General features: G+C 46.6%; 1 protein-coding gene across 1 annotated transcript; it reads right to left on the minus strand.

Moving 5' to 3' along the window:
* Positions 1 to 28: 28 nt before the first annotated feature.
* Positions 29 to 1792, minus strand: LOC117233746 (autophagy protein 5). The gene is made up of 4 exons (XM_033494701.1): positions 1388 to 1792; positions 1077 to 1282; positions 671 to 996; positions 29 to 609 (listed from the first exon to the last, which is right to left on the minus strand). Exons 1-4 carry the CDS (start codon positions 1541 to 1543, stop codon positions 500 to 502), a joined length of 798 nt encoding a protein of 265 aa, XP_033350592.1. The 5' UTR covers positions 1544 to 1792; the 3' UTR covers positions 29 to 499.
* Between the last annotated feature and the right edge of the window lie 10937 nt (positions 1793 to 12729).

Consider the following 12729-nt stretch of genomic DNA (forward strand, 5'->3'; position numbering starts at 1 on the left):
GCAATCAATTTTCGTTTCATTTCCTACCTATGATATTCACATTGATTTTATACGATATCCAATACAATCGTAATTAATACGTTTATATACATAAATGATTCTTTAAATATTTATATAATTATATTTATACAATATATTTCCTTCCGGGTACAATATTGCGAATTGAATTACAATCCGATCGATCTGTAATAAACGTGGTCCAATATCGATTCGATTTTAGCACAAGTCCAACGTTGCCATTACGACAGAGTTTGAGTATGTTCGTGCGTTACAAGAATATAAGCAACAGTAACAGCTTTGCGTTTAACCGATATCATTCAGGAAAAATTAGAGGGTCATTTATGATTTCGTATAAAATAAATATACGACAAAGCACATAACATTAAAAAGACCCGTGGTAAAGCGATCTTGATTAAAATACCAGTAATACTGGTGAGAGAAAAGAGCACTTAACTCACGATTTCATCGATAATTAGTCAATTGGCTGTTTCATTGTGGGTTATGATGTCACGATTAAATGTAAAAAATTGTCAGGATAGCTCATGTGTTCTGACATCCATTGGAGGGGTGTTTCCAAAGGTGGGCTAATACCATGAGTGAACACTGTAACTATACAAGAAAAACGATACATATAACTCATAAAATATTCACAAACAAACAAAATATTTACCATTTTCATTGTCTGGGAATACTTCGTTCAGCAAATGCCTTAACGTCTTCCTTTGGCCTTCCTCGTTTACAGGTTTTACAAGTTTTTGTACGTATTTGTCCTCGCTCGTATAACATCGAAATGGTATATACTTGAAACCTTCCTCCGTGTTACTGGCCTCCATAAGTTTTCGATTTACAGACCAGAATTGATCGAACTTATCGTTGAGTAAACCAGACCATAATTGATTGTGATCTTTCTTTTGCATACTGGATACAACCTGGCTTCTGTGCTTTAATACATCTGCTTCCTTTACACAGGAGAGAAAATACGCTTCCACTACTTCTCTATAATTGAAATTCAAACGTCTCGTCAAATCGAGTATCTTATTAGAAACAGATATTCGACTATTTGCAGATATACTCACTTATTTTGACAGTGCATCAGCACATTTTCTGGGAACCTGTCAAAATGAACGACGATATTCCAAGGTAATTCAACGTCGTTGGAATAGATATCCAAAAGAACACCAATCGGATAGTGCCACTTTAGGGGAATACCATTAAATTCTAACCACATCTCGTGCTCCTGCTTACTGTCACTTTGTATATGTCTTATAAAATGTTTTCGTATCTAATAAAAAAAATGTGTAAAATGGAGCGATTAAAAATTATAGAGATAATTGTTATTGATAGCACTTTACTTACATCTTTTATATTATTTATGTTATTTATTTACCTTATCTGTGCAGAGTGGGAAATAACTTAACCTAGGCACCATAAGATAAAATGGGTCGGGTCCTTGTAATTCACATATTTCTTCGGAATCAAGCGTAAAACAAACAGGAATTTTACCATCCCAAATTTCTCTCAGTACCTCCCGGTCATTCGCCATTATGCATACGGCAATAAATAACCTTTATTCTAATTCATTCGAACTTTTAATAACAATCGAGTATCTTGAAATAAAAGGTTATGTTTTTCGTCTGCTACAAAAATTAACCAAGTCCATTCAGATAATGCCAGATAGTGTCCAAAGATGAGTAGGATGGTTGTCAATGAGCATGAGAGAAATTTGGCCAAAGGTACGCTCCACGAATTACCGCCTCTAACGGTCAAACGGTCGAACTATACACACATTTCTTCGCCCGATGCTTTTGGTGGGAGCATACACGGCGAATGGAGAAACGTGCGTTCGTACCGAGCCGTACGGAGTTACCCGAAAGTAAGCGCTTAGTCTATAGTGAGATTCGAAAGAAAGCGATAGAACGCTACGCCCGTTACTATGATTACGATTTTCACGTCATTTTCGTCACTTTTGTGAGAAAAGAGTTGTTCCAGATCCATCGGTCGAACAAAGAAGTCAAATTTATAGAAGATTATTGTAAACCTGCAAATGGAATTAAATAAAACGATCTTATTTTGCAAATGAACAAAGCGTTTAATAATTTAAAATCCTTCCGACGTCCACAATCCTCGCGTAAAAGGTATTCGAATCCTTGTGAAATTTCTAGTAACAACGTCGTCGTTTTATGAGAAAATCGGGGAGCAAAATCTTTTCTGACCAGTTTTGGGATTTCGTATCAAGAGAGAACATGATAACGTACGAAGTGACATAATTTCGCGATCATTTTTTAATGATCTGGCTACTTATGATATGCCGATTGTCGTTTCTCTCCCACTTCCCCCACTGAAATGGCACTTCTATACTCAATACAAAAAAGCAATTTATTTCTAATTACTTATTAATCTTCTAGGCAATTATTATGTTTATTCTTCTTTATCCTTCGCTGGTCGTTGTGCCGGTACGAATGAACACTTCCCCTCACGCCGTACATACGCTCGTTTCTCCTGCCAAGAACGTTGAAGAAGAAGCGTGCGTATATTTCGGTCGTTGGCCACCAGAGGTCTTTATTCTTAGTGCGCATTTATTGGCTGACTTTTCTAACATTGTACAGGCGATCTCCCTATTCATCTCTGTAGCGTTTATAACACGCAAGTCTCTTAATGTCGTTAAGTGTGCTTTACAAATTGATCGTTACTCACAGAGCCGCTGCGATCTAGCAGCTATTTTCATTCATTTATCGATTTATGTATGCAACGAAATATGCATCGAACAATTGATACGCCGGAAATCGAATACGTACGTCTGCGCTTAAAATATTTCCAAGCGTTACCAGGAGATGGCAGCACAAACGTAAAAAATCTAGTTGATAGGCTAGGAATCTGCGACACCGTCGGTCGGATAGCTCGGATAAAGTTACGATACAAAAATACAATGTACATATCTACGTAAATAGATACATAAATGTATATAAAAAAATATTTTTCGTGTATTTATTTTAAACATACATTGGTCAGATTTCTGTCGAACATGTGAAAAGACAGAGGTTGCACTGACAAATAAAAGCAATTTGTTTGTTCTTTCGATCTGTTTGAATGTTCAGGTTTACGTTCTTCGTAAAGCTGAACATTTTCGATAAAAGATACTATTTTGCGATGAAATTGTCAATAAGATCCGAAGAGGAACTTGAGCATAAAAGGAAGCGTGATAACGCACGAAAGTATCGGACACGTGGTTATATCAAATATCAAATGTAAATAAGCAAGGCAGATTTCTTATCAGTTAAGCGATGTCGGGCGAGTGAACGTATTATCGGTCGAACCTTTGAACTTTGAGAGGGCAGTAAGAAAATTCACTCTCTTCGTCACGATAAAAGCTGCTTCGTTTCGACTGCTTCGACAGCCGTGCATGCACGTCCATTTCACCGATCATTAACACGCGTATCATTAACAGTCGTAACGCGACTAAACTCAACATCGATTTTAACCACCTGTTGCTCCTTCTGCTCGGAACGAACAGTATTAAATCTCACAGTGCCATGTGTTACAACGCGTTTAAAGAGATAAACGAAACGTCGCATTTCCGATGGTTAATCCTTTAACCGTTTATCTTGCATAATCCATCGCGTAATTTGCAAACTTTCACGTATAATGTGTGCATTAAACGTGAACGTTGTTTTCCAACGTTTAATTCAGTGTGGCGGTAATACTCGAAATGTTTTTACGTAAAATGGTTGTATCGTTGTGTCGTAGGCAAAGTATGCCGAGCACAACGCGCATTACAGAAATTCCGAAAGAAAACACTGGTAAAATACACGATCCACCGTCAAAGTGGCTAAACTGCGGCATATCTCGTAAGACGCGCTAATCAGAAGGAAATTCCGTGGCTCGATAATCGAGGCATACACGTTGCTTTATTTACCCGGCAGCGATGGTGGATTCGTAGCGGCGGTAGTATCGGTCGACAGTTTAGTTTATCGTTACACCGTTTTTTCCAAAGGCAGAATTTTTGATCGATCAGTCCGGTAATAACTAGCGCGCCTTCTTACGTAGAAATTGCAAATGGGCGGGCGGCACGACATCAATTTCGCGTACAGCTGCACGCAGTGCCGCGTGTGCGTGTTTCGCTCGCTCGTGTCTCCACCGACTGTCTGACCCGACTGTCTGTCCCGATAAACGAAACCTTCTGATAAATTCCTCTTATAAACAGCAGCTCGAGACCGACCAACGATCCGGCATGAAAACTTTATCGCGAAGCACTTACATCATGCCGGGGAGAGGGATATCCAACTAACATCGTATTACTAATACGCGTATTATAATCGACGATAAAACTGTCACCGAGAAGATTTTTCTCTTCCGTCATTTTTAATTAGGCACGATACGACAACGATGACGAAGAAACGTTTTCATCGCGTTTACAAATAAAACGGTTCGCATACACCGCAGAAAAGAAGTTGCACGCGGTTTTACGTTTACAAGAGCTCTACCGACAGAAAATCGCTACAGGAAATACGTTATTGTTATTAATTGGGTTATCATATCGGTCGATTTATGTGTATTCGGCGATCAAAAAGACAGTACGCCCACGCGGCCAGACGATCTGGCTAAGGTCATCGACGAGTTTATTGTGGACTATGGCTCTCGATCGGAAACCAATGCCTCTCGGCGATAAACGTATGAAAAAACGATCTGGAATCTGGAATCAGCGAAGGGTGGACAAAGCGGAGTACGTATAAATATATCCGCAGTGCGGATAAAAGCGACGTCTTTGTCAAGAGAGGCGCGCCGACCTATCCTTCAATAACGAGCACGGTTTGTTAACAAAAATCGCCAGAAGGAAAATAAGAGGGCATTTATTCCTTCCTCTTCTTCCTTCGTTCGCGACTGTTCCATCAAAATGGAATTTTAAATTGTTTCTCGCTGTTACGCGAAATTTAATGCTCTCGACGACGTTGAGATCGTTGGTCGACAGAAATTTTAATATCGTCGGAAATTGTATACGTACGTGTCTGTGAATTTGAGTATTTGAACGTTTGCGTTTAAACTCTTCGAGTACTGGAATATTCTTCGAATTTGAATTTCTCAAAGAGAGAGTTTCCGAAGGAAGAAATCGAACGACGATGCTTTCCGCTGCAATCTCCGTTCGATCTGCTTCTGACTGGTTTTCGCGATAAAAACGTGGCAATATAAGGCAACGAGAAAAGGGGAGAATCTATCGCTGGAATAAAAGTCATTTCGTCTGTGCTGACACGAACTGCAATAAAAGCTCGATTTATAAGACAACCTTCGACCCCGGTAAATGGTTCGCAGTTATCGTTACCGCGTTACAACGTCGAGCAATACGATCGCGAATATAAATAGCAAAGTTCCACGAGCTTCCAGTAAAACCTCGTGAAAGTTGAATTGGAAAACCGGAGAAGTTGAAAAAAGTCACCATCTACCACGACAGATAGGCGCAGTTGACCAACGACGAAACAAAGAGGCGGTACGACGGCAAATCCTTGGGGAATTTCGCTCGAAGGATCTCTGGTTCGAGTTTCGTCGTAATTTTCGGCTCGCAGTTGCTGCCTCGCAGGCAACCTTTAATTCCGAATAAAACCGATGTTTTCGGAGTCATTGGCCGCGCCCACTGAAATCCTCGATGCCACTGATTGCCAGAGAAATGAGTTTCCGGCTAGTCGATTTACTAAATCGAAATTATACCAGCGAAATCCACCTTGTCGCAGTCGATATTCGCCAGAAATTGGTCAGAAAGAAAATTAAGGCGATCGGATTAAGGTGATCGAGGTTACGAAACGGGTCGCCCGACTTAACAACGAATCGAACGGGACGAATCCGCGGCTATTTGGATAGTTGGAATCGGAACGAGGTTACGCGACGACGCGTCAAAGCGATGTAGACGCGAATACCCGATGTATGAGCCGGCGCTTCCGGTGTCCCGGTGCCGGAACTGCACGCCCGGCCGGTTCGCTGTCGCGACGAGGACGGACCGCTCGCGGCAGAACTCGCCCAAAGTCATTTCACGCCCGGCGGAGCGCGGAAACGGGCGTTTACTCGAGATTTTCGTTCATAAATCAAGCGTCGAGCTTTCATGCAGCCCCTCTTTTCATCGACCAGGCACCGACCCACTCTCACGGGGGGTTTACGCCGCCATTCAGTCGCTTAATCGACGCTCTTGTTCGTCGAGATCGTAATCGTGGAATTCGTCCATACACCGGAAACGGAAGAGTTGCGATCACGGCGCAGTTCCGTCGTGTGGCCAAGAAGAATTTCCAAACGGAAGTGGCAACTTGTACCTTCGCGTCGCGAGTTACAACGTTGGCAAACGGACGGAAAATATTCGCGCTGCCTGGAAAGATATTCCGGAGTTGCGACATCCAAACGATCGATCGTCGGTGACGGTGACTCGTGAGCGAACGCGCGCGCTCTGGCAAACCGGAAGAGGCATCGAGTTTTTTCATAGCCGTATTCGCCCTTCCCTTCGGAGGAAAAGCCACTGTGCGCCGACTGCTCACCGAGCGTGGAAACTCGTAGAACGTGATATTATTTTGATTTAAAGGAAATCAACAGGTGATCGCCGACAGACGGGTAGCGAGTGTCGAAACCCGTGTAGATAGAGCCTCTGCTATCCTCTACCTGTTTCGGATCATTTTCGATGTTATCCCGCAACATATGCCCGACAAGGGGCAGATGGTAAAAAAGCGTCGAGCTGGAGCAGCAGCGTGTGACACGGGACAGTTTAAAGGACCCCGTTGCTGCTCATCGAGCCAGCCACCAATCACTGTTCCCTTTTGATTCGGCGACGCTGCACGAACGCGACGGCCGTTGCACCCTAATTATTATCCGTGAATGCTCCTTTTAACGGGGACGAGCGCGTCGGCCAAGCCTCCGATTAAACGATTCGCCGAAGCCGAAGCCAAAGCCAAAGCCAAAGCCGAACTCGCATCACCGGGGGGCGCGTCCCGTCTCGCAGGGGAAAGATCTGCCTTCCTTCGAAGCAACGTATTTCTCGAGAGTTTCTATCGTTCTTCTTGGAGAGGCCTCCACGACCGCGTAATTTCCCTAGAACGAGACGGAAATCTCAAAGATTCGTAAGTGGTACGTACCTACGCTCGTCTCGTCGTTTAACGAACACCACGACCGATTTAGCCGACGTTCGTCGATCCCTACCGCGTCGATCTACACCGCGGCAATTTCTAGGTCGTTGTCGCTTCACCCGTTCGCCATCCAACGGAATTTCCAACGGATGGAAACTCGATTTCGCCGTAGGCGGCGAGTATTACTTCGCACTTGCCTGCGATCTTCCACGCTTTACTACGCGATACTTCCTCCTTCTTCGTGCTCGCCCTTGTTATTATACCACCCGGCACCATTGCCGTCGTTTCACGCGTCCATCGACGATGTATCGTCCGACTCGATTATTAAAGAGCGAGCAAAAAAGACGGATCCCTTCTCGGGCGTTCGTATCGAGAGACGTTCGAGGCATGGTCGAACGAAGCGATTCGATTCTAACGACGACGACGACGACGACGACGACGACGAGGAACGGTACGTGGACGGAGATCGATGGGGAGCGGTGGTCGTGGAGCAGCGATCGTTGGGCAGCGGTCGATAGCTCGAATTCGAGCTTGGCCAGGAAACGAGAGAAAATTTATGATAAGGACGGGAAGATGGTGCGAGCCGTTCGAAGAGAAGGATGATGATTCCGTCCCACCTGTACGTACACGAACGCGTATCGGTATACCGTGTGCGCGACACGCGCGCCCGTGCATGCCAGCCCCAGCTGCCATCCATCCCAGCCGCGCTCTAGCGAGGAGAAAGGAACGTACAGGTGCAATCGTTAACTCAATTGAACTTTGATAAGTAAGTAAAAGTGCGCCAACATACGCGTGTGTTTACTGGCGCGAGCGCGACTGCTTTATCGTCGCGTCTTTTATCGCGGTCCGCCTCCGTTCGATTAATTGCTCTATCCATAAATGGACGCGTCGGTGGTGCCGGACCACCTCGTGCCTCCTGTTTCCATAAATTCACGAGGCAGCAAATTGCGCGCGCCAAGCTTTCTTCCTATCTCGCTTCTCGGTCAACGTCGTTTCCTTCGGACTCTTTAAAAATTGTCCTTCGTTTAACGATTATGAGACGGCTGTTACTCGCTGCTTCTTAACTCGTTAATTACTCGTTGATCGCTCTCACCTATTACGTACGCAGATATACGAAGACGCATTAGCGGGCGAGAAGCTTCTCGAAGGTTTCGCAAAAGTTTGTCGATGGGAAATTTGAACGCGTCGGTAGGACGTTTGTGCGTCATCGCGTTGACGCGCGTCGAAAAACCCGAGTTCGCAACAAGTTTCCATGATGATCGCTCGCTCGAACGGTGGTCGGCAACGGCGAATAGAACGAAACGGAATGGAAACGGAAATCCGGGAAGAGAAGTCCGAGAAGAAAGGCCATCCACGCTTGCGTGGGACAACGTGTCATTAATTCGAGAAAGCACTCGCGCCGCCTGCACTTGTCCGTCCAGGAAGAAGCACCTGACGGCGAGCCACCACGACACAGGGTGGAATTTCAACAGTCGGAAACATAGCGACGCATAGTGATTTCGAGGGTAGCGCCGACTGGAGACCCCGTTCGATAGATGATCGATAATGGGACGCAGGTGTTTCTCTCCGACTGGCATCCTCGCACTCTTCCAACGTATCTTCTACCTTCCTCTTCTCCTCCTTCTTCTCGCCTCTTCCGGTATTCGTTCGTGTCTTCTTTCGTCGTTACCGTCTTTGGATTTTCTCTCTTTGCCTTTACAGGGGCAATTTTAAAAGGATGGTTCATCCGTGGCGACCGATCTACGCTTCTAACTAGAGGAATTCGCGTATTTCCAAGGAATACGCGTTGAATTGCCCATTTCTAGAAATACGTGCTACCATCTTTACTATTTTAACGTGTAAAACACGAGTCTCTAGGTTGCTCTAGTTCTGGACGTAGAGATCTTACGTCCGATTAGGTTGTCCTAGTAGCGCCGTCAAAGACGTACAGCGCATAGGACGACCTGACTTCGGTTTTCCGGTGTTATGGATTTCCGAGGAAAACAAGCTTTTGCGAAATTCTGAATATCGACGAATATTCGGCGTAAAAGCAGGCCGCCTCTTTTAATACGGTAAAAGTAGTACAAAGGCAGATACTCGATCGTTATATCGATACTTTAAAGTTGTCTTGACCGTACGCGGTATGCTTCTGCTCTTAATGAGAAATGGTTTTAATAAGATCGGGTAATTCTACCGACGTGTCCGCTAGCACGCTGCAAACCGAGTGCGCCCTCCGTTTCTTCGTCTATTTCGTGGATAGCGCCACAACAGCGAGTTAACCAGCTAGATAACGAGATGGAGTTGCGGGGTGGGTGGAAAGTTGCGTTGCTAACGCAGAAGGCAACGAATTGGAGGATCGAACTCGAGTATCGGGCCTATCGATTGTTTCTTTGCTGCCGTATGGCATTGTGCTGTCGCGGCAAGACGAAGAACGAGTGGGTTCGTCGGATGGTTTCTTCGGTCGTTCGGCACCGTACACGGCGAGTGTAGCTTCGTGGGGTGGGAGTCGAGGGGTGGTGGCGCTGAAGAAAACGACGGTTGAAAGTCGCCCGGTTTCTCGTGTGGGACCTTCAGGTGGACGTGAAACTTTTTAGCTCTCCACGGCACTCTCGATGCCGCTCGGGGTGTGCACCTGCTATACACCTGTTGGCCGTTGGTTGCTCCTGCTGGCTGCCGTGAAACAAATGCGACCGCGGCTCTCTCGCCGCCGCACCGCGCCGACTCCTCTAGCTCGTCCGTTAGAGGGAAAAATCGCTTTGACCTTCTTCGCCGCCACCTTCTCTCGCCTGTCTCCAAGGAGGCGCCCGCGCCTTCTGCGTGGATCACTCCACGACTCCACTCCCCTTCCTTCCTGCCTTCGTTCTCCCTTTTTTATTTCCACCGCTTTCAACGTGTTTGGTAAATTCTCGAAAGTTCCTACGGCTCGTGGCGAGGCGAGCAAGCGGGAAATGTCACCGAAGCACCTACGTATCGAATCGGTATTAAGCCGGCGCGACGTTGAGAAATGGAGGCAGCGGATAATGCCTATGCGATGCCGAGATTTCTCGATAGAACGCTCGTAAAACGGCGACTACCGTTGCGAAGCGTAACTAAGCGTCTCCAGCGACGAAAATGAGGGGAAAAAGGAAGGAGAGGACGATTGCGTCGGAAGAAATCCCGGCTGCTCCGATTATGTAATTACCCTTGACTTCGTTTTGGTCGGTTCGGTCGATCGGCAGTCTTGTCCCGTTGGTCGGTGCTCGAGCATCGAGCCGATCGGAATTAATGTAAAAAACACGAGGAGCCGAGTTAGCGGCACGGTGAACGGAGAGAGGCGGTCGAGACGATCGTAATGGTCGACAGTTTCCGGCCGTGGAACATCGCCGCGCCCATTCTTAGACCGTTTCCAGCAAAAGCACACAGCTAACAGTCGGCTCAACCGGGATAATTATCGGCGGAGTAGAATCATCGGGTATTTCCAAGTGGGAGGAGTACGAGTACGTGCAGGCCAAAGTGAAATCGAATGGAGGCTCGCGAGCGGGAGCATGCCATGACTACGGAGCAGCGAACTAAAGAAGAGGAGCAATACGAGAAGAAGAAGAGGAAGAAGAAGATGAAGGCGAAGAAGAAGCAGAAGGGAACGAAGAAGGAGAAGGAGAAGGAGAAGGAGAAGAGGAAGGAGGTGGAGGAGGAGGAGGAAGGCCTGATACACTTTTAATACGGGACCAAAGGAGCCCCCTGCACAGCAGGTGCACCGCAGGTGATTCTGCTCGTCCTTCTCTCGCTGCGCAGGCTTCCTCTCACGACTTCTCGACCGGCCTGCACCCTGCGTACGCGATCTCCCACAGTGGTAGACTCGTCTTTTTTCCGCGAGAAGCACACACGGCGATCCTTTTTCGTGAGACTTCCTCCTCCTCTTCGACTCTTCTTCCTACGTCTCTTTCTCTCTTTCGCTCTTTCGCGAATCGAAAACCAAGGGTTCGATCGGCCGTTTACATCTCGGACCAACGACTCGCCGTTTTCACGAAGAGTCGACGATCGCGATATCGATTAAACGGGTGATTTCTACCTTTTATCGCGGTCCCGAAGTCGCGCCAAACTCTTCCTTCTTTCGCGGACGTACCCTCGTTTCCTCAGAACTTTCGGACAAGTAAACGTTCTGAACGCAACGTATCAAGTGCTATACCGTATAGAAGGTAGGACTAATAACGGAAGAGACTCGTTAGCGCGGCAAACGCAAGGAGGGTTCGAGTGGAACAAGGTCCCGAAGGAGTTGGCTACGACGAAAGTCGGAGTGTCGGCGACGCGTGGGAAAGTCGAGGGGCGCCAACCGTTTTTCGAGAGAGTAGAACGGCGAGACCAGAGACGCTGGGGGTGGACGCGTAATTGATACGCTTCGCAGGGCCGTGTTTTGAATTTCATTAAGACCCTGACGCCATCTCGAAATCCATTCCGCTTCACTGGTTCGTCCACTCGAACGGTCAAGAATCCGCTAGCCAGCCACTCTCATTCTCTCTCTCTCTCTCTCTTTCTCACTCTTCTGGTAGCGATCGAAACAGTCTCACGACCGAAAAGTGCATCGCTCCTCGAGCTTCCCTACCGGAGGATTAGTTTCCCTGAACGCGCAAAAATCGTATGGGAAAGTTTAGGGTGAAAGAGGATAACCCTCTGATAGTTTTTGCGCGTAACCTGCGGAGGTCAGGCGGATTACGTTGCATACTCGTGAGATTTGCTGACGAGTAACCGTTTATAACGAAATGTCACGAATCTCGCCCGTTAAATATCGTTTAAACGGTGCTTTTCGCAATTTTTGGAGATGTACACGTCTGGAGAATAGGCTTTCGCGCGTCGATAAAAATAAGACTCGCGCATCTTTGCGGTTACGTACAATACTAGAATATAGGAACAGAACTAGAATACAAAAAGTTATATCGGGCAGGAAATTACATCTTTGCTAAAGGCGTCGTTCAAAGTTCGTACTATTCGAAACAAGGATGGGCAAGCGCACAAACATCTCTGTTAAACGCTAATAAATAAATGGCACGTTTGCGTCGATAGAGTGCCCTGGCAGAGTACCATAGAGGATTTCGTTTGTACATGTCCAACCATATACGTACTACCATACACCGCTGAAAGGATTAATGAAGTTGCAAAGCGATGGAAAAGAATGAAAAAGAAGTGGAAAAAGCCATCGATATTTCAACGGAATGATGCCTGGCGATCTCTGTAAGGAAAGCTCGGATCGAATCTCCCTTATTCCGGTCGCGCCGCCGACGCAAATGGGCATCGACCGGTCCGCAAAAAGACAGTGACGTTACGGGTTGTCGAGGAGCAGGCGCGTGCTGCTCGCGTCCGTCAAATTACTAAGCTTTTCTTTCGCCAGCGGCGAATTCGTCGCCCCGACGAACACACTGGGCATGTGCACTCGTGAAAAATGTCGGTTGCACGCGAATCGTGCGACGCGGCTCATTGTCCGACTCTGGCTCACCTGCTGCCCTGCCGATGAAGAAATTCTGACAAAGAACCTCACAGGTGCCATTCGTTTTTCTCGCAATGTTACCGAGGTGCCTAAAGCATACAATTTTATAACTCGCTGGCCGCCGCGTTGCGCAACGATCGAAAAAGTGTCAAACTCTCTTCCTCCGCCTTGCCCGAGTATTATCGAGCGAAAATCGCCCGG

Source organism: Bombus vosnesenskii, unplaced genomic scaffold, assembly GCF_011952255.1.
Source record: "Bombus vosnesenskii isolate JDL3184/JDL3185 unplaced genomic scaffold, Bvos_JDL3184-5_v1.1 scf7180000013262, whole genome shotgun sequence".
Taxonomy (NCBI): domain Eukaryota; kingdom Metazoa; phylum Arthropoda; class Insecta; order Hymenoptera; family Apidae; genus Bombus; species Bombus vosnesenskii.

Excerpts from the sequence above, each read along its gene's own strand:
- LOC117233746 (XM_033494701.1), bottom strand. The coding sequence starts at position 1,543 with ATGGCGAATGACCGGGAGGTACTGAGAGAAATTTGGGATGGTAAAATT. Across the intron at positions 997-1,076 it reads CTGATGCACTGTCAAAATAA|AGAAGTAGTGGAAGCGTATT; the intron begins GTGAGTATATCT and ends TTTCAATTATAG. Across the intron at positions 610-670 it reads ATTCCCAGACAATGAAAATG|TTACAGTGTTCACTCATGGT; the intron begins GTAAATATTTTG and ends TTTCTTGTATAG.